Raw genomic sequence first — 20238 nt, 5'->3', positions numbered from 1 at the left:
GTGGAGTCCCGAGTCACACCTCGACTCGGCGGGGCCGGCTCTTCCCTCTCCCTCCGTTGCCCCCTTGCTCGTGCTCACTCTCTGTCTCTCTCCGTCTCCAACAAATAAAATCATAAGAAAAGAAAAAGATGCCTTTGCAGCCTCAGCCCTCCTCATCCCGAGAGTTGTTTTGGAAAAAAGGAGCAGGAACAGAAAGACAACTTCTCTGTGAGCAGGAGCCCACGGCCCCCGCGGCCAGCCTCACCTGAAGACCTGTCTTTCTGGAACGCCCCAGGCGCCTTCCGGTGGGAAGGGCCTCTGGGCCACGTCTAGACATGGTGAAGCTGTGACAGCACCCACTGCCCGTCTTCCCAGACGTCGGGGAACCTGCGGCCCCTGACGTGTTTCAGAGGCGGTGCGTCCCGGCGGGGGGACCCAGAGAAGAAACTAGTGGGACACACTCTGCCCCCAGCTGGAGGCTGGGAGGCGTCCGCCCAGACATCCTCAAGCTTCTCCAGGCCCAGGAAGACTGCAGGAAACTTAGTGCTCCCCTGCACCTAATCTCAGAGGCCAGTTCTGCTAAAGGTCCTGGCTCTGGGGAAACCCTTCAAGCTCAGCGGAGTTCACCACGTTTTGCTTTTGAAAGACCATGTCCCTTCTTCCAACTCTCCTCGTCCGTGCTCTGACCTCCTTGGGACAAACAAGCATCCTTTCTCCTGAGGAGACAAAGTCCGCAGATGAGGTGACTTACCCTCACGGCACCTACTGGATGGGTGCCTGTCCCGGTCCTCCCCAAACCACCCCTCCTGTCTCTGCCGCTTCCTTCCTTGGCAGGTTGCCACCAAAGTGAATGACTCCCTGAATCCCCACCCGTTCTGAGTCTTCTTTGGGGCCAAACCCCGTTTCCTGTTTCCCATCACCGTGCCTACCAGGGAGCCAACACTCCTGCCCCCACTTCTTTAGTAGCCAGCACCCTGTTTCCCCAAACCACCCCAGCTTCCTGCCTGCCTAGCCACCCTGGGACGCTCCTCCTTCCTTCCCGTAAGTTCTGCTCCTCTCCTGGTGGGGGGCCGGACCCGGCCTCACTCCCCGCCGTGCACTTTCTCCAGCTGCCTTGAAGAGCAGTGTGGACCTTGGCGCTCATGCTCCGGGGGACACCCAGACCAGGGCACGTGTGCACTTGTATCCCATTCCTTCCCAGCCAAGGATATTTTGGGGCCAGTGAAACTAGACAGCAAGTATTGCGTGTGGAGCATGCTCGGTAAGAATGACCACCCCGGGAAGTGGGGGAGGGAAGAAACGAGGGGACCCCAGGTGGCCAAGATGGTCAGCAGCCGGAGGGTCTGGGGTTTACGGCTGCTCGGCCCAGCGTCTGCCTGAGCCCCCCATGTTGGAGCAGGAGGCAGCTGGATACCTGTGTCACCTCCCCACGCCGAGGGCTCTGATATCCCTGGACCGCCCTACTGGCCAGAGCCCCCCTGCTCAAAGCTAACAGCCACAGTCGTCCAGCACACAAAAACTGGCACCCCACGGCCAGCCAGTTCCCAGTCTCTCCGGAGCACCTCCTCCTTATGCCCCTGGGAAGGCTGAAGCTCCTGAGGGCCGTGGCCAGCTCTCCTGTGGGAAGAGGGGGGGCCCCGCAGCCCGGTCTTGAACACCATCCCATTGGTGCCTCTTGCTGCGGGAGCCCCGGCTCTTGGGGCCTGACTGGAAAAGCAGCCGCTGGAGAACTTTAGCTCTGGGGGTGCCATCCCCTGGCCAGTCACGGCTACCGCGGGAGATGGAGGGCGAGGGAGCCGTGCCTGAGCCCGCGCTCCCTGGACACCACGGCAGCTGGCTGCCATGTGCCCGCTTCCCGCGGAGGCTGTGGGGCGCGGGCAGGAAGGCCTGGGTGGACAGCGGCCGGGACAGCGCACCCGGGCGGGGACCCTGACTCGGAGACTCTGCATCTCTCATGAGCTCTGACAGCCCAGACCTGTACGACACGGTGACCCCACTCTCAACGGGGGCCGCGGGGGGCCGCGGGGTGGCTAGTTTGGGTGAGCAGAGGCTGCAGAAGCGGGACCACCACCATCCTTTCGAATAAAGTACGAAGTCCCGATGTGTTTTCCGTTTGACTAAAGAAGACTATTGATGGGCGAAACGGTATGACGTCTGGACTTGGCTTGAAATCTCTTCCAGCGAGAGAAAAAAGGAGCTGCTGCACGAAGCCACAGCAGAGATGGAGGCTGGGCCTTGGGTCCACGGAGGGGTTTGCATGTCTGAAAATTTCCAGAATAACGTATGCAGCCAGTAAAGGAGTATCAACCCCACCCCAGTGGGGGCAGGAGGGCCCCCGGGCCCTGCGGGCTATGCCCCCCACCAGCCTGGCTGTGGGCCTGCCTCCTGGTCCGGGCGGGCCAGCACTCCGCCTCCCAGGCCCACTGGGGTTCAGGGGTCAAGGTGCACAAAGCCTGCACCCCTGCCGCTTGCCCGGGGGAGAGCCCTCCGCACAAAACCGGAAGGAGCACATACCGATGGCGTTAGTGGCGGATTAAGGAACTGGGTCGGTTGAGGTCTCCAGCCACCGCACCAAATGCCCACATCTCCGCTTGTGAGCGGCCACCTGGCTGGCCCAAGTGTGGGGCCTGTCCTTGGGGCGCTTTCCTCCCACAGCAAACACGCTTCCCGACCCCACAGGGCAGGGCTGGCCCAGGCTGCGGTGGAATCGTCCTCTTGGGGCTGCAGGCGACTACTGGGCCCACCCCGTGCACCCGGTCTTGGGATCCTTGGATGTGGGCCTTTCTGTTTGGGGGAGCCACCTTCCTGAGACTGCGGTGGACAGGACGTGGGTCCTGGAGGCTGTGCTGGTCCCCAGCTCACACTTCTGGGCGCGTGACCCCAGCAGGGCTGGGTCTCCGCATCCCCGGAGGCGATCCGGCTGGAGGCGGGAGGGTTTTCACGGGTGCTGGGTCCGCAGCGCGCTCGGCAAAGGCCAGGCGCTGTGTTTCTGTTCTGGACCTCCCCAGACCCGGCGTCTCCCGTCCGTCTCCCCTGGAGAGCAAGTCCTGCGAACCCTGCGGGGAGTCACCCCAAGCTTCCCTCCCCGAAGCCCTTTACAGGAGCTGTCAGGCCCACCCGGCCGGGGGAAAGAGCTGCGGGAGCCCAGGACGCTGGAGGGAGCACATGGCTCGTGGGCGGCGCACCGAAGCAGAGCCCTGGGCTTCGCTGGCGTTTCTCCTTCCCCCACCACGGACTTTGAACGTCAGGTATCCGGCACGTTCTGGGCATGGCGAGAAACTTACGGTTTGGTTTTGGAGACCGTTTTCAGGAACTGTTACCCATAAGCAAGTTTTATTTCAAAATGAGATAAAATGGACTTTTTAAGACAGATTTATCTATTTATTTGAGAGACAGTGTGGAGCGGGGGAGGAACAGAGGGAGAAGCAGACTCCCCACTGAGCAGAGCTCGGCACGGGGCTCCGTCCCAAGACCCTGAGATCATGACCTGAGCCGAAATTATGAGTCTGATATTCAATTGACTGAGCCACCCAGGCACCCCTAAAATGAACATTTTAAAGAAAAAATACTGTGATACGACCTATTCTACCCTCAGCCCCAGAGGTCCTGCAGGATGGGAGAAGCTGCTTCTCCGCAGGCGGGTGCAAGAGCCCCTGCTCCTCCGGAGGCCGGCGGCGGGAGACAGGTGCCTCTGGGCCGACGGAGAGAAGAGCCGGCAGGAGGGGCAGGAGGCCCCCAGCTCGGGACAGCCCCGGGCTCAGTGCGCGCTGCTGCCTGTCCCCATCATTCTTTCTCCTGTTCTTCCTTCTTTTTTTTTTTTTTTTAATGTTTTAAAGCTTTTATTCATTTATTTGAGAGCGGGGAGAGCCAGAGAGCCAGAGTACCAGTCAGGGAGAGTGGAAGACCGAGAGGGAGAGGCGGGCTCCCCACCACGCTGGCAGCCGGACACGGGACTTGATCCCAGGACCCTGAGGCAGATGCTTCATGACTGAGCCCCCCAGGCACCCCTCTCCCATTCTTCCCTTTGTCAGAGACCCTGCCTGTGTTACTGTTGTTAGCCAGGCCGCGGCGACAAAGAACTACAGCCCGGATAGTGAGCACAGCAGGCACTCCTGTCCACACAGTCCTGGAGTGGGGAAGTCCCAGGTCCTGGCCCCTGGACGTTTGACACTGTCTCCTCCCCATGTCCTCATGGGGTCGCCCGTGCACGTGCAGCCTGATCTCCCCTTCTCATTAGGACACCCGCCATTGTAGGGCTCAGCCTACCAATGTGTCTTACCTCTGCTCACTTCTTCCAAGGCTGGATCTCCAAACACAGTCATGTTCAGAAACATTCCTGTGGATGAAAAGTGACAGCCTTGTCCACTTTGGAGCATAAAAGCAATAGCGTCAAGAAAGATGTCCCAGCTCATGATAGGACAGTCACACACACAGGGACACAGCCGCCACACGGACACCGAGGTGGAGCCGAAGCGTATGTTCTCTGTGGCTTTCTGCACGGCCGGGCCTGGGAGCAGTGGAAACGCCAGGCCCCATGCTTCCATGAGCAGGAGTAACCAGATGCTTTCTCCCTGAGAACCTTTCTCGGAGAGTCTGTCCTGCAGGAAGAACACCTTCGTTTCTGTGCTTTTCCCTCTGAACTTGGAGAACACTCCCCCAACCCCCGCCAGCCCGGGAAGTGGACGCTGCCCCTGGTCTTAGCGAAGCAGGTCCCAGGGTTACAGGAGAAGAGCGGCAGGGGCTTGGTGGACTGGGAGCTGAGCGTCTTGGAGCCTCCACGCCCTGTGGGAGATGTCGCGTAAGCCGAGGTAGGTGTCTACACTCCGCCAGCGCCAGGACGTGGAGCAGCTGAATCGGTCACACGGGCGCTGGTTTTGCGGGACCTGCTGGGAGGCGCTGCTTGCAGAGCGAATACACCAGCACCCAGAGCGGCAGAAGGTGGGGGTGGGGCGTTATTTTTAGAGGCCTGTTGACCTTTCTCAGGTGCCACCTCTGGCCGGCTGGCAGCTCAGCAGCAGGCTCAGAGTTGCCCCGAGGCCCCATCCCTTCACTCCTGGACGCACACTGCTCCTGCCCGCCAATGCCAAGGCCTCCTACCAACCTCTCCCGCTTTCAAAATTGTGCTAAAATATACATCACACACAACGGAACACTGGGCCCGGTTTTAAGTGAGCGAACAGCCCAGGGGCCCTAAACACGTTCCCATAATTGTGCGGCCAGCACCACCGTCTGACTCCAGAACTTTCTCACCTTCCCAAACTGAAACTGAGTCCCCATAGACACTGCCCCCAGCCCCTGGGCCCTTCCTGCCGTCAGCCACTGTGAACGGGGCTCCTTTTGTGACGGGTGTCTTTCTCCTGACATGACCTCCTGCGGGTCCTGTGGGAGCCCAGGTCCTGACCAGGTGGAGCCCATTTAGCCAGAAGACACAGTCTTGTTGGTTCTCTTCCCTCTGAGGCTGTGGGACGCAGCCTGTGTGGGGAGCAGCTTCTCTGCACGTGTGTGGTCCGGGGGAAATGGGGGCCAAACGTGGCCAGGGGCTCCGCGGGCTGCGTGGGTCTTCTGTCCCAGCGACAGTGGGACAGGAAAGGCCCCCTCGGAGCCAACGGGACCTTCCGCTTCCCGAAGCCACAGAGAACAGAAGCGCGTTTGCAGAGGTGGGTCCGTGCACAGCGCGCTGCGGGCTCTCCTGGACGGAGCGCGCAGCTGGGGCCGCGGCCCCCGCAGTACCTTCTCGGGGAAGCCGCGCGGCGGGAAGACTGGGTGGCACGCGGAGGTGATGGGGGATCGGAAGGCCCCCCAGGCCGGGGGCAGGTGAGCCCCGCGGCGGCGCTGACGCGTGTGTGGTCGCTCCCACGGGGAACGAGTGGTGCGGGCGTCTGCGGGCCTCGCGCCGGGTGACCCTCCCTGCCTGGACTTCGAGGCCCCGGGATGCGCGGCGTCCACGCCCTTCTCGCAGCCACGAGGGCGGGCTGAGAGCAGGGCTACGTCCACGCGGGGAGAGCCGACCCGTCGCCGCGTGTCCGGCGGGCAGCCCGGGACGGCCAGGCCAGCGTCGGAGAGCGGCTGTCACCCAGGAGCGGGGCCTGCGCTGCGGCCCCCAGAAGACACCTGCCGGCTGGAGCTCGGCAGGCCCCGCCCCTAGGTAGGCCCCGCCCCCACTGCTGGCCCCTCCCCCGCTGCAGGCCCCTCCCCCGCTGCAGGCCCCTCCCCCGCTGCAGGCCCCTCCCCCGCTGCAGGCCCCTCCCCCGCTGCAGGCCCCTCCCCCGCTGCAGGCCCCTCCCCCGCTGCAGGCCCCTCCCTCGCTGCAGGCCCCTCTCCCGCTGCAGGCCCCTCCCCCGCTGCAGGCCCCTCCCCCGCTGCAGGCCCCTCCCCCGCTGCAGGCCCCTCCCCCGCTGCAGGCCCCTCCTCCGCTGCAGGCCCCTCCCCCACTGCGGGCCCCGCCTCCTTGCAGGCCCCGCCCTTCGCTGCACGGTCCCCGCCCCCCCCGTGCCCGCCCAGCTCCGGGCCGGGTGCTGAGCGCTGAGAGCACAGGCCCTAACTGGGTGCCCACGAGGACCGAGGACCGGCGGCAGGTGCGGTGTTTTCAGTCTAGGGCGGAGAAACCTGCAGCAGGCCGTGCCGCACACCCACCGTCTCCCCGCAGGGACCCCACACGTGTGCACGAGCACACACACGGACCCCTTCCGAGGCTGTCCTGCACCCCCCGGAAGGTCTAGCGCAGAGGCCAGCTCGTGGGCTGCAGAAGCCTGTGCGTGCACACCCGGCCACTGGAAAGGCCCCTCCCCGGGGGCGCCGTTGAGAGCCGTGTCCCCAAGGGGTAGGGCGCTTGGGTCGGCCTCACCTGTGGCCCCAGTGCGCGGGGTGTGGTGGCTCCCGGTGGTGGCCCCGTGACCACTCTGCCACGCCCAGCCTGCCCAGCGACAGCCTGGTGTGCAGGGCTGTAAGGGACCTGCCCTCAGTCGCCCCAAGATGGCCCCACCTTGCTGAGACAGGAAACATCTTTTATTTCTGCTTTTGAAATTGTCTCCCGCTGAATAAAGTTGGTAAAAATTCAAAGGGAAGAACACAACAGATACAACAAATTATAGTTAGTAGTTTTTTCCAGAGAAACCCATTTTTGAGATACTTGTATACAAAAGGGGTAAAATAGAACGGGGAATCAAACAGCTGTGGGTTATTACACAATCACGTAATTACAAAATCAAAACTCAAAGAAGGAAGAGACACTGAGTTGGCAGAATCCTAACCACGGGCACTCACAGATGGCGCACCTGAGACCCGGGCGGGCTCCTGGGAGTTTTCACCAGCAGGAATTCCCCAACAGCGCAGCAGGCTGGGTACCCGGGAGGTCCGTAAACCTCAGAAGGAGCCATGCAGGCTGAAGCAAGCCTTCGTGTCCACGGCCGCCCCGAGAGCGCAGTGCGCCCCTGGGCCGACCGGCTCATACACACGCCCCCTTGTCCCGATGCCCACGGCCCAGGCGGCCCCCCTTCTGCCACCAACTGTTCTGCTGCATGGGGGCTCGGGGGCCTTCCTCCTGTGGGGGCACCTGCTTCCATGGGGGTCCTGGGCCCGCATGGCCTCTGTGTAGTGGGAACGCCCACTGAGCTCCGTCCAGCCCCCACGACAGCGAGCTGCTCCAGCCCAGGCAGGGCACCTGAGGCCGGACTTGGTGCACAGGGAGCAGGGCACCCCGGCTGAGCAGGTCACTGTCGCCCCCGGCGCTTGCCAGGCGTGGAGCTGAGCTGGGTGTGCAAACTGTTGGAGGCTGCATCTGGAGGAGGCTCTGGTTCCCACTTGGACTCACACCGCTCTGAGCCTTCTCCAGCGGACTTTCTGGTCTATTTAAAAATAGCAACACAGTCCCACCGCTTATTTTAAAAACAGAACACGCAGTGAATATAATATTTTTATCTCTTCTGTCATCACATTCTTTGCCAAATGGCCTCAGATCCTCTGGACCAGAGCAGGAGGATGGGCAGTGAAGAAGGCGGTGCCCTGCCAGGTGTGGCGGTTCGTGGTCCCCATCGGAGGATGCGGCAGCGGGTGTGAGCAGATGTGGCCGCCGGGCTCTGCGGGGCCCCGCACCCGAGTGTGGGCACTGGCGCTGCCCGGGGTTTGTGGCTCCAGGAAGCCAGCCCACCAGGTGCAGCCTTCCCGAGACTCCCAGGGCAGGGGCACCGGACCCCCCAGCCTGCAAGCCCCCAGAAAGGGATCCCCTTCCTCCGGCAGAGGTGGGACAGCCCCTGTCCCCCGCCAGCCCTCAACTCCATGTAGGAGCCAGATGCAGCAGGCGAAGTGCCCCCCAGGGCTCCCAGGTGCCCAGATGAGGGCATGGGCAGCACGGGGCACACAGGCAACTGTCTGTCCCATGGGGTCAGGCTGCGGGCCCTCGCGGAGCAGCGGGAGCACTGTCGCTGCTCCACGGAGGAGGCCCGGCACATTTTGGCAACCCCTGAGGATCCTGGACTCGTGACCCCACAGTGGTGGAAGGTGCCCATCCGCCAGACTTTGAACCACTGGCCTGAGGGGTGGGCAGCTGGCAGTGTGTCCACTGCTGAACAGAGCACAGCTGGCCGCGTGGACCCTCTGGCCCCTGCTTAGCCTCTTGAGACCCTCCGTGCACCACGGTCACATCCCGCGGCTCCAGCCCGAGGCATCAAGGAAGCGTTTACGGGACCAGCTGAATTGGTTACGGGACCAGCCACGTTGCTGAGAACGTGGCTCACCCGCAGCAGAGCGGACAGCACTGCGAGCTCGAGGCGCGGGAAGCCCCTCCCACGGCCGGGGGTCTTGAGAGCAGCGCCTGTGGGGCAGCCCTCCCGCTGTCCCCTCACACCAGAGCTGGCGGCTGGCCCGAGGCCACCTGACGGCCCTGACCCTGGTGGGCGATAGTGTTGAGAGTTGGACACCGTACACGAGATGTGCCCCCAGCGTGGCCGTGCTGTGGAGACAGCGAGGGAGAAGCAGCCCCAGTCGGAGAAACTGCCCTAAGGCCACGTGACTACCGGGGCCTTTTATTTCCTTCCCTGCACTTCCACGCGATGCCTGACGATTCCAGACGGCGGACGCGGCAGAGGCCGAGGCTTAGGGACCGAGGACCGCAGGAAGAACCACGGACGCGGACGGACAGGCGGGACAGCCCTGCAGGCGGGCGCGGGATGTGGCTCTGGGGACGTTCCCCGTCCTCAGCCAGCGGCACCCACAGGGCTGTTTCCTTGGGACTGTGGGTCTGGAAACATCCACGCCTGTGCGGCTTCCCGTGGGGCCGAGGCAGGTGTCCCGGGGCTCCTTCCACCAGAGCCCGCCCCTTGGGCTCTTCACGGGCAGCTCTGGCGCCTGTGCCGAGAGGTGGGGCTGCGGCCGGCAGATGACTCCACAAAGGGCCGGGTGGCCCGAGGCACCAAGGCCGGACAGGAGAGACGCCCACAGGCTCAGCAGCAAGCGCAAAGGTGTGGAAACAGCAGTTGCACCTGGGCACCCTCGAGCACCGTGAAGAACGGGACCCGTGGGGACAAGCGCCTGGACGTCCTGGTCCTGCTGCTGCTCCGTCCCCGAGGAGAAGCCACGTGGGCCCCAGGAAGATGGTGCAGAGCTGCACAGCTCGGGGACGCAGACCCTCCCAGGACCAGTTACCAAGAGCGAAAGGGGTCCTCCTCGCCGCGCTCTGGACGCGCGTGTGTGAGGGAAGCAGTCTGGGCGCGACGAGGTGCGGAAACAGAGGTGCTGGGCATGTCCGTGTTCGGAAGCCGGGGCCTCACTTGGGGAGTTCGAATGTGTCGTTGGCCCTGATGGTTGTGGGTCGGAAGGACAGATCGAAGGACCGCTGGTCGCCGAAGCTCTGGGCTCTGTACTTGGCAAAGTGCGCCAGCCTTCCGCGCCGCACATGCTCCCACGCACCGCTCTCTGCCTCCGGGGCTTCTGGGGGTCCCTCCTGGGCTGGGGCACAGGGCATCTCGCAGCCCCCGGGCTTGGGTGTGGGCCCTGCGGAGCCAGGCGCTGGCTCGGGGCCAGAAGACCACGGGCTCCTGCCCACTATAGGCTGGCTTTCTGCCACCTGGTGTGGGGCTCCGGCCTCTGCCTGGCTGCCCCTGGGGGCCGGTCTGCAGGACCTCCTGCTCCCACCCGCAGCAGATGCTGCTTCTGACGAGCTGTCGGCAGGGCCTGCCACGATGTGGGGTGCCGTCCTGCCGGCCTGAGCCTGTGCTGGGTGCCCCGGCTTCTCTGGGGGGGATGGTTCTTGGTTCTTTCCATCCTGGGCACTATGTCCCCAAGGGGGTCTCTCAGCAGGCCTCGCCCTCTGCCCCCGTGCATGTTCTGGAACTTTACCAGTGCACTGATGACCTGTCCCCACCTCGGTGGCCCCCACCTCAGCACCACGGCCCACCTTGACCTCCCTGGGCTGTGTTTGACCCTTTTTTATAGCCTGTGGCCCAGCCTTCTGGCCCCACAGAGCCACGCCCCTGTCTGGAGGACCGTCCAGCCTCACAGGCCCGGCAGCCCCCTCCTCCAGTGCCCCCCGGCCTGCCAGTGGTTGATGCCTGTCCCCAACCTCGACTCTGTCCTGGACTCCGGCCCTCACGAGGGACACAGATGGTGAGTGTGCCGGGGGGTCGGGGCCCTTCTGGAGTGCCCCACCCACCCACTGCCCTCCTGCTGCTCCAGGTGGTGGAGGCTGGCAGGGAGCCCCAGCACCAGGAGGAACCTGCTCTTTGGGCAGGACGTGCTTGTCCTCCTCGGCCTGTTGGTTCCCAGAAGGTGGAGGCTCCACCGCAGCACTGCCCAGGGGTGTGGGGGGAGCTCCCCCTGGGATTCGGGTCATGACCCCCCCCCGGGGGCTCCCGTGCACAACTGGGACCCCTCTGCCTCCTGCCACCACGCTAGCTTTGCTCTGAGCCACGACACTCACTCGTGGCTCAGCCGGTCTGAGCGGGGTGTCTGCCGCCTGCAGTGGGACAGCGGCCAGGGACTCGGGGGGCTCTGGCCAGCGCTGCCCTAAACCCACACGGGTGCTACTCTCGAGCAGGTGCTCGCTGCACCTGGTTGGCGCGGAGCTGTGCGGGGGGCTAGAGGCCTGGGTCAGGGCCACGGCTGCAAGGCTGGGGAACGCTGGCAGGGGGCAGCCCCCTGGCTCCTGCGCTAGGTCCCGCCCTCTGGCCACGCTGTCTACAGACTTCAGAACGCTGCCTGCTGCTGGTGCAGTGTGGCTCTCTGTGGCCCTTGTGGCTGCCTCCCACCTGGGGGCTCCGGGAGCTGGCTGGGGACGTTCGATGAAGGGGGCAGGGCTGTCACTGCCGAGGCCAGGGCTGGTGCTCCCTGTAGCCTGCTCGCCAGGCCGGGCGGAGTCTCCTCGGGGCGGCCCCCCGAGCTCGCGCCCACACAGGATCTTCTCTTCCCCAGTGCTCGAACTGTCAGACTGGGTTCTGTCGCTGGGGGTGGCCCCCAGAGCTGCCGAGACACCCACTGGGTGTCCTGCCTGGGTAGGCAGGTCTCGCTGATGGTCAGGGACTGAGGGGCTGTCCCTTGTCTGTCGATTCCCTGAGGCCATGGGATGATGCCATAGGGTGTCCCTGCCATGGACCAGCCTGTCCCCTGATGCTGGCCACTGACGCTTCTTGCAGGCCAGCTCAGACACGTCCTCTCCTGCCCGACCCTCAGGATGCTGGAGCTCCTTTGAATCTCCAAAATCGTGGGTGTTTGCCATTCCCTGGGTGGGACATTGTTGCGGGGCTGCCGCTGGGAGGTCCTGACCCATGCTGGTGGCACCCCTTGCCGGAGGGACACTCAGAACTTGGAGGGGGCCTCCAACCGTGCTGGCTGCTCGGATGTTCTCACTTCCTGTCCCCATGGGAAACGCCCCTCGAGCACTTTCAAACCCACCCCGACCCCTGCCTTCACTACTCAGAAGACTAGAACTTCTGTCTCCACCACCTGATGCCTGGTGCAGCGTGGCAGGTGCGGGTGGCACTTGGCACGTGTCCAGACGTGGGACAGTCACGTGGGGAGACGCCACGGCCTGGGGCGGCGTGGCAGGAGCTGGTGGCACTTGGCAGGTGTCCAGACGTGGGACAGTCACGTGGGGAGACGCCACGGCCTGGGGCGGCGTGGCAGGAGCTGGTGGCACTTGGCACGTGTCCAGACGTGGGACAGTCACGTGGGGAGACGCCACAGCCTGGGGCGGCGTGGCAGGTGCTGGTGGCACTTGGCACGTGTCCAGACGTGGGACAGTCACGTGGGGAGACGCCACGGCCTGGGGCGGCGTGGCAGGTGCTGGTGGCACTTGGCACGTGTCCAGACGTGGGACAGTCACGTGGGGAGACGCCACGGCCTGGGGCGGCGTGGCAGGAGCTGGTGGCACTTGGCACGTGTCCAGACGTGGGACAGTCACGTGGGGAGACGCCACGGCCTGGGGCGGCGTGGCAGGTGCTGGTGGCACTTGGCACGTGTCCAGACGTGGGACAGTCACGTGGGGAGACGCCACGGCCTGGGGAGGTGTGGCAGGTGCTGGTGGCACTTGGCACGTGTCCAGACGTGGGACAGTCACGTGGGGAGACGCCACGGCCTGGGGAGGCGTGGCAGGTGCTGGTGGCACTTGGCACGTGTCCAGACGTGGGACAGTCACGTGGGGAGACGCCACGGCCTGGGGCGGCGTGGCAGGTGCTGGTGGCACTTGGCACGTGTCCAGACGTGGGACAGTCACGTGGGGAGACGCCACGGCCTGGGGCGGCGTGGCAGGAGCTGGTGGCACTTGGCAGGTGTCCAGACGTGGGACAGTCACGTGGGGAGACGCCACGGCCTGGGGCGGCGTGGCAGGAGCTGGTGGCACTTGATATGTGACCGGCCGGGTGACAGTTATCTGGGGAGACTCCAGGGCTGACTGTGTGCCCTGCAGGGCCTGGACCGCAGGCGTTGGAAGTGGCGGGATATGTCCCGCTTCCTTCTGTTCCGGGAAAGTCTCCTGGAGCGCGAACTGGACGTCTTCCTCCGAGCCTAGACTCACTCCTTCTGTTTCATCCTCAGAACTGCAAACCGTCAGGGCAAACTTGGGGGCCATCCCGGCTCCTGTGCTCTGGAGCTCCTGCCACAGGCCTGGCCCAGCTTCCCCAGGCGCCATGGTGTGCTGTGCAGTGTCCCCTGCAGGGGGGCTCCCCGTCCCATCGTCTCCCACTGCCCTGGCACGCTCTGGGCTGGCTGGTTTGAGGAGCGACCCCGCAGGCTCATGGCCAGGAAGGGGCCCACCCCTGTGGGAGGCAGGAGAGGGGGCTAGCCCAGGGATGGGCTTGGTCCCCTCACCCAGGAATGCCATTTCCAGGCTGTCCCCAAGAGCCGTGGCCCAGGGTGCTGGAGGCTGTGTGGGTTCCCCACTAGGCTGTCCCTGTCCATCTCCTATGACCCCCATGCTGGGGGACGCGCCTGTTCCTCCCCGGAGCACATGCCCTTGCCGGGAATGGCTGATTTTGGCACAGTGGGACAGCCAGCTCCGGGGGCCGCAGACGACAGTGGCGATGTTGAAGGCCAGCACAGGCTCCGCGGTGCAGGCCAGGAAGCGGGCCAGCGGCGTCCCGAGGCAGGTGCTGGCAATGGCGGCCGTGCTGAGCGTGCGCGTCTCCGGCCGGTGCGTCTTCCTCCTCACCAGGTTCTTCTTCCTTCCCTCCGTGCGGAGCGGCAGCACGCCAGCCTCGGAGCAAAGACAACCACTCTGCTCGAACTTCTCCCGCAGCTTGGACAGCATGGAGCCCCTCTTGGTGGGCTTGGGCAGAGGCCCCTTGGCCGCTGTGGGCTCCTCACAGACCTCCTTCTTCTCTGCGGCCAAGAATATCTTCAGAATGTTTTTCACGGTGCCCTTCCCGGCGGGGAGGCCCTGCCGGGGTTTCTGGCTGGGGGGCGGCTCCCGGTCCTGCATGGGGCGGCCGGCTCCCTCCCGGGCCTTGTCCAGGAGCTTGTTGATGGTAGCGGTCACCAGACTCCTGCCGGGGCCCTGCTTGTCCTTAGATATCAGCCTCCCTACCTCCCGGGCCTTCTTGAGGCGGAACTCACGGCCTGTGCCCATGAACTTGGCCTGCAGGAGCTGGAAGCACGTGGGTCGCCGGTGGGCGTCCTGGCTCTCAGGCGAGTGGCTGGCCCTGCTCTCCCCGCCCTCTGCCGTCCTGGCGGGCAGCGGCTCCGGGGGCCTGTCCTGGAGGTCAGTGATATAGAGCAGCAGGCTGCTGAGGACGGCTCGGGCAGCCGGGCCGCACGTCACACTGCCGACCTTCTTCCGCAGGGCTTGGACGTCAACAGGCTTCTCGCTGCCACAAGTCCTGCCGTGCTTGGAGCTGCAGGAAAAAAAAGATCAGTCGTCACAGATTTTATCTTTGTATTTTCCAGGGAGACTCCATAGAACATTTCCTGTGGCGCAGTCGCATTTTAAACACCCTCAAAGTCCGGGGAAGGACAGAGGCCTGAGAGCCTGGAGACGTGGAGACGAGAGACACGTGTTGCCTCTCGGGCCACCGCTCGTGCCCACTGCCAGCCCACTGTCCTTCCACGGGCTTCAGAAAGTGGTGTTAATAGTTTGGAACGCAGATGCGCACCTGAGCGGGACTCGACGGTATCCGTCGCGGAGACATTAGGCTTGTATAAACAGGGGAGTGAGTGCACAGAATTCGCACGTTCTGCGGGTTCTGTGTATCTCTGACTTCCAGTGTGAGAAATGAAGTGATCGTCGTGGTTATATCCCGACTCAGGGCGGTGGGCGGACCGCAGGCCCTGGGCCGACATGGGGGTCTCAGCCTTAGGGAAGGTCGTGGGGCGGGACCGGAGGGCGGTGGGCCCCTGGAGCTGCAGGAAGTGGTCTTTGCTGCTGAGCAGAGTGGATGAGGCTGGGCCGGCCCACAGGGCGCCCCCGAATGCTCCGGGAGGTCCCCGCCTGAGCCCCTGTCCCGGGGGAGATGCTATCAGCACGCAGCCCCAGGCCCTCGACCTCAACCCAGCGACGGACGGGCCTCCTGGGGGTCTCGGAAACTGGGTGGGACGCCCGCCTCCTGCATAGCCTGGCACGGGAGGGTCGTCCCCGGTGGGCCGAGGCGCGTCTGTGAAGAGGCGCCTGGAACACAGCCCCGACGTTCTGCCGTCCAGCGACTCCTCCCAAGCAGACGATCACCACGCCCAGCAGAGGACCACAACCCGCCCAGACGGTCTTCCCACAGCTGTGGATGACGTAAAACGTCGGCAGCTTCTAAATGGGCGGCGCCGGGCCACCTCACGCACAGCGGGTCCCGGCAGGAGGAAAAGCGTCGTCCTGCCTCGGGACGTGCTTACGGCGTGGGCGCAGCGGCCAGCTGCACGGCCCTATGTGGACTTCGATGCCACCTTGAAAGGGAGCACACACCGTTACTTTTCCTGCTTTTATGCATTTCCCAGAAGAGGGCTCTGCTTAGAGAGCCCACATACGTCCTCTTAAATGGCTGTGAGGAGGTGCCCAGGGCCACAGGTGGTCCGTCCTCAGCACCCTGACCACAGCCCCGGAGCCCAGCAGCGGGTCCCCACACCGGGAAGTACTCCTTTCGGGAGGCTGACTGCGCACGCCTCCCCGCAGGCTCCCGAGAGCCTCCAGTCCACCCGGTGCGGTCAGTTCGCTCAGAGGGGCAGTGCTAGTTGTCCTCGGACACCAGACAACCGTGAAGACCCTGCCTGCGGGCGGCACCGCGACCGCCTCGGACTCCGTCATCCACCAGGGTTCCCACGCGTCTCCAGAGCCGCGGTGGCTGCTGGCCCAGGGACCCCACCTTGAAAACCCGCGGGATAGGTCGGGCTCTTTCCCAACATCAGACGACCGTGTGTTTGGTGCATTAAGCTCCTAAACCAAAACAGAAACCTGAACCCATTCCTAGGCCAGAGGGGTGTGGTCTGGCACAGGCACCGGTGCCCGTCGAGGCACACGGGGCTCCCATGCCGCCTACGCCCCGGCCCCGGACCAGGGGCAGCTCCTCCCGTTCTGGTTCTCAGACTGCGCCCAGGCGGCACGCCCGCCTCACCGTGCGCCCAGGACTGCTGGGACATCCTTGCCCACACCCGGCCACAGGGTCATCAGAAACCTCACTTCTCCCGCCAAGGTGGGTGGTCAGGGGGCACTCAGGCTCCGCGACCCAGGCCTCCTCCAGAGCCACGGGCTCTGTCTCCACGCCATCGAGGCAGCCCGAGGCGCTGCGACCAGGGACCCAGGGACAGGGAGGAGCTGCGGTCGTGGGGGCTCATCTGCACAGCCACTCCTGCTGCCCTGGCACCGCAGGAGCGCCGGTCCGTGGCTTCCTAGCCTGGCTGGTAGCTGGTTGGCCGTCCGGCTAGCCACATGTCTTCTGTGTGGTTCGTCGAGACTCTGCCATTGACCTGGTGGACCATGCTGGGTGCCCTGTGAGGGCCCGGGCTGGTCTCGCTTCACCTGGTTCTCTCCCCGCCGCTGGGCAGACTCGCGGCCTGAGCGTGGCTCTGGGGCTGCATCGCCGTCCAGGTGGCTTGTGTGTGTGGAGGGCTGTCGCCCAGGATGCCCAGCTCCGTGCCTCCCCCCGGCACAGGGTCTCACAGGCACAACCCACGCGGCCTTCCCGGCGCCCCCACGGCCCACAGCCGCCACCCGCCTGGCCGGGCTTGGCAACCCCACGTTTCCCTCCACCCCGCGGTCACCTCTTGGCTGCACGAGGTCTAGAACGGTGTCCAAACTCTGTAGGTGAGGCTGTGGCCCTGAGTTCTTGGCTCCACCTGCCCGTGCTGCCCTCCTGCCTGCCTGAGCTGGCTCCCCACTGCTGGGACCCACACTCTGGAAGACACTCGCGGAAGCTTCGGCCCCCTGGAGCACCGGCCGCGGCGCTCATCCAGCCAGACCGACACCAGAGTCCAGACCCTCTCTCCAGGCCGTGTGCGCGCAGGGCCCGTTGACGCTGGTGGAGCTCACGCTGGGACTGAGCGGCGGGCGGACGCCGTCACCGCGCAGCCTCCTCCAGGGCCCCGGTGTGCAGGCAGGGGCTGGTGACGGCCTGCGGGATGGATGGCCACCCTGCTGGGGTTCCGTTCACCTTCAGGACTGCGGGTTGAGTCCCTCGATGGCTGAGATGGCTGTGGGGTCAATCTGACATCGGAACACAGGCCCCGAGGACACACCGTGCGGCCTCGTGTAGCCTGGCCGCTTCCTTGACTCAGTCCAAACAGGCAGCAGCTCTGGAGGGCACGAAGATTAGGGCAGCTCGGTGTGGACTCAGCCCCGTGCCTCTGCCGTCGCTACCCGATTCCTCCCGCCAGGGTCGCCGAACTTCGACACCGAGCGCCCCTCCGTGTCAGGAAACACGGTGAGGACGCGTCCCGACTGTGTTTACCTACCAGCCTGCGGCGGGGCTGATGCCCGGGGACTTGCCAGGACCGGCTGGCCACACAAGAGGATGAAGATTCAGAGTGACGCCGGGGGCAGTGAGCACAGAGGGTGACCACACGGTCTCCACCCGTAGGTAGCTTGTGTGTAACCGCCGCCCAAACACGGGACCCTCCTCACCCCCGCCCGCTCCTGCGCCATCTCTCTGTCCTGCTCCCTCTAGCCTGGGGAGGCCCTGCCCCACGCAGAAATGCTGAGCTCTGTTTGCAGGATGGCTGAGCAGCGCGCCCTCACCACGTGGCTGCGCTGGGCTCCTGCCGCCCTGTGGGGACAGACTTCCCAGGGCTCAGGCTGCGAGCTGCCCCGTCTGGCCCTCTGACCCCAGCTTGTACTCTGCTCCAGCTGCACTGGCCATCAGTTGGTCCCTAGCTCATTCCTATCCCAGGGAACAAGCTGTTCCCTCTGCTTCATACCGCCTGCCCTCGGGGTTTCACCTGGACCCTCCTGAGGTCAGTCCCTGAGCTTGCGGCCCTTGCACCCCGGCTGGGGTCCCTGTCACTGAAGCAATCGTCATCGTCTGAGACTTGTGCGCCGTTGCAAGCACAGGGTAGGTTTGGCTCCGTGTGGGCGGGAAACCCATCTGTTCTGCACCTTCCTGGGGCTTACAGAGGGGTCTGGTAGGAGCAGACACTCAGCAGACCCCCATGGAGGAGCCCCGTCTGGGGCTCTTGCTCACCCTGCCCATTGCTGAGTCATAACAATGACTCAGCCCCACACTGAGCCTTCCCTCCTACGACAGCCACAGTCTTGACGAACTCCTATGCATCCTTCATGACCCAATTCAAATGGCCTCCTCAGTGGAGCCTTTCCCAGTGGCCGGGTTATGCTGCCCCTACTGGTCCTGGGGAGGCTCCTCTGTGTCCCTGCAGGACACCAACATGGCCCTCAGCAGGCCTGCAGTCACGGAATCAGAATGGCTGGGGCGTGAGTTCTCCCGCAGGACGGTGCGCAAGCAACCCGGACCTGCAGACAGCCAGTGCTTTCTCCTCTGAGCCCCACACACCCAGCCTGAGCAGCATGCTGGACAGACGGGCCCTGTGCACGGCAGGGGAGGACAGTTTGGGGAGGGTAAGTCATTCGTGCCTAAAGCCAGGTGGTTCCCTTCTGCTCAGCACTTCCCAGAGGCGGTCTGGGATCCGGATTTCGTGCTGGGCTGCTGCCCGGACGGCTGAGGCAGGCGGACATCCTCAGGCCCATGCCAGGACAGGACCGGCACACATTTCTCTGGGGCCAGTTGAGTAGCACGGTCGCGATAAGCTTTCCTGGTGGTTCTGTTGGTGCCTCTGGCTACTGAGAGGTCACCTGGAAATACAGCAACGCTGGGGTGTCAGGTACAGGCTTGCCAGCAGCACCGGGTCCCTCGGGGGTCTCTGTGGGGCTCTTCTGGTGGACAGTGCCTGGCCTTCACTGTCTGCTTTTCCAACAGACATGGGTCAGGCTGTGTCAGCATGTCCTCAGGCAGCGAGAGGATGTCCTTTGGCCCCGTGTCCTCTTCTGAGATACGGGGTCTCCACATCTCAGCGAGATATGGCAGACCTCCAAATCCCGTGGCAACAGAGACGCCCCGGCCCCGCCAAGTGCATCCTCAGAAAGAAAGGGGAGAGAAGCCGGCCTGGATCACCCCCACAGTGCCAGTCCCCACTTGTCCTCCCCACGGCGGCTCTGGGTCCTGGGTGATCTGCACGCGCCCTTTCCTGCCCTTCAGAGGAAAGCCTGGGGCCAGCACTGCCCCCTGCTGCCCTCCGACCCAGCGCACTCTCCCACGGGCCGCACACAGCCTGTGCCCTTCCGTGCCCTTGCAGATGCCCCTTGCAGGCGCTTGGGGGACCGGATCCCTGAGCAGGTGGGTCCTGCTGCCCAGAGGCTCGTGGGGTAGTTGCAGCAGAAGTTGTGGGAGTCAGAGTCAGGGACCCTGCACGCCCGGCCAGCTGCTTGGAGAGAGGGGTGGCGGCCCCGCCGTGGCTGACGGAGGCCCGAAACGCAGGCAGGCCGAGGGTCCTCAGGCACTCTCCTCATTCTCGGGGCACGGCCACTGCTGGGTGCGTCCGTCCGCGTCACTGAGAGAGAAAGCAGGCAAGTGTGGCCTGGGGTGAACAGCTGGTGAAGGGAACCTTTGGGGCCACTTTGTGGCTTTTTGTGGGGTTTAATGTACTTGACAACAAGCTATTACAATGGGCGCCGTCTGGATGTAGGGCTGAGGGCTGACAGGTGGGCTGGGGGTCTCCCTGGTCTCCCTGGTGTCCCCCTGGGCTGTGCCCTGAGAAGGCCCAGGGTCCCCAGTAGCCTCCTCAGAAACGGGTGTGTTTCCAGTTCTCTTCGCGGACACCTGGCCAGGCCTCATGTGCCGTCTACTGCAGGTACCCGTGGGCCTGGAGCTGGGGACAGGTGTCAGGGCACCGGGCAGGCATCTCGGAGGTGGGGCCAGACGGGCAGGGCCACTGGGTTTACATTCTCCCGTCATTACCGCTTCGCGGCTTGCCCCGCGGGGGCGTCGACCACACCTGCTTGCTGTCCCACCCCCGACTGGGGAAATCCCCTGACGGAGGGGTGGGTCCCAGAAGACCCAGCTGAGGCCATCGTGCAGCTGGACCCTGAATGGACCCTTCCAGTCTTGCCAGGGGACTTCCTGGGTGAGTGACCCCCAGCCATCAGGGCACAGTGCATCTTCCAAACCCACCCCCATCCGGCTTCCAGACGCAGAGCGCTGGGAACAAGAGTTCAAACCTGAACCAAAATCTCTTAACCAGAGAGCCTGGGGACACGAATCCATCAGATCCGCCCAAAGTCTCCACATGTGTGAGCAGAGCAGGGGACATGCTCCCACCCTGAGGCCAGCAGCGGCAGGAGCCGGGGCC

General features: G+C 64.5%; 1 protein-coding gene across 1 annotated transcript; it reads right to left on the bottom strand.

Moving 5' to 3' along the window:
• Positions 1-6964: 6964 nt before the first annotated feature.
• Positions 6965-18887, bottom strand: LOC116573873 (proline-rich protein 36). The gene is made up of 2 exons (XM_032314208.1): positions 16645-18887; positions 6965-14297 (listed from the first exon to the last, which is right to left on the bottom strand). The coding sequence occupies exons 1-2, from the start codon at positions 16830-16832 to the stop codon at positions 9740-9742; spliced, it is 4746 nt and encodes a 1581-aa protein (XP_032170099.1). The 5' UTR covers positions 16833-18887; the 3' UTR covers positions 6965-9739.
• Between the last annotated feature and the right edge of the window lie 1351 nt (positions 18888-20238).

The sequence above is a fragment of the Mustela erminea genome, chromosome 15 (assembly GCF_009829155.1).
Source record: "Mustela erminea isolate mMusErm1 chromosome 15, mMusErm1.Pri, whole genome shotgun sequence".
Classification (NCBI taxonomy): Eukaryota; Metazoa; Chordata; class Mammalia; order Carnivora; family Mustelidae; genus Mustela; species Mustela erminea.
Note: the sequence above shows the minus strand (reverse complement) of the source record. Positions and strands in the feature narration are given on the sequence as shown.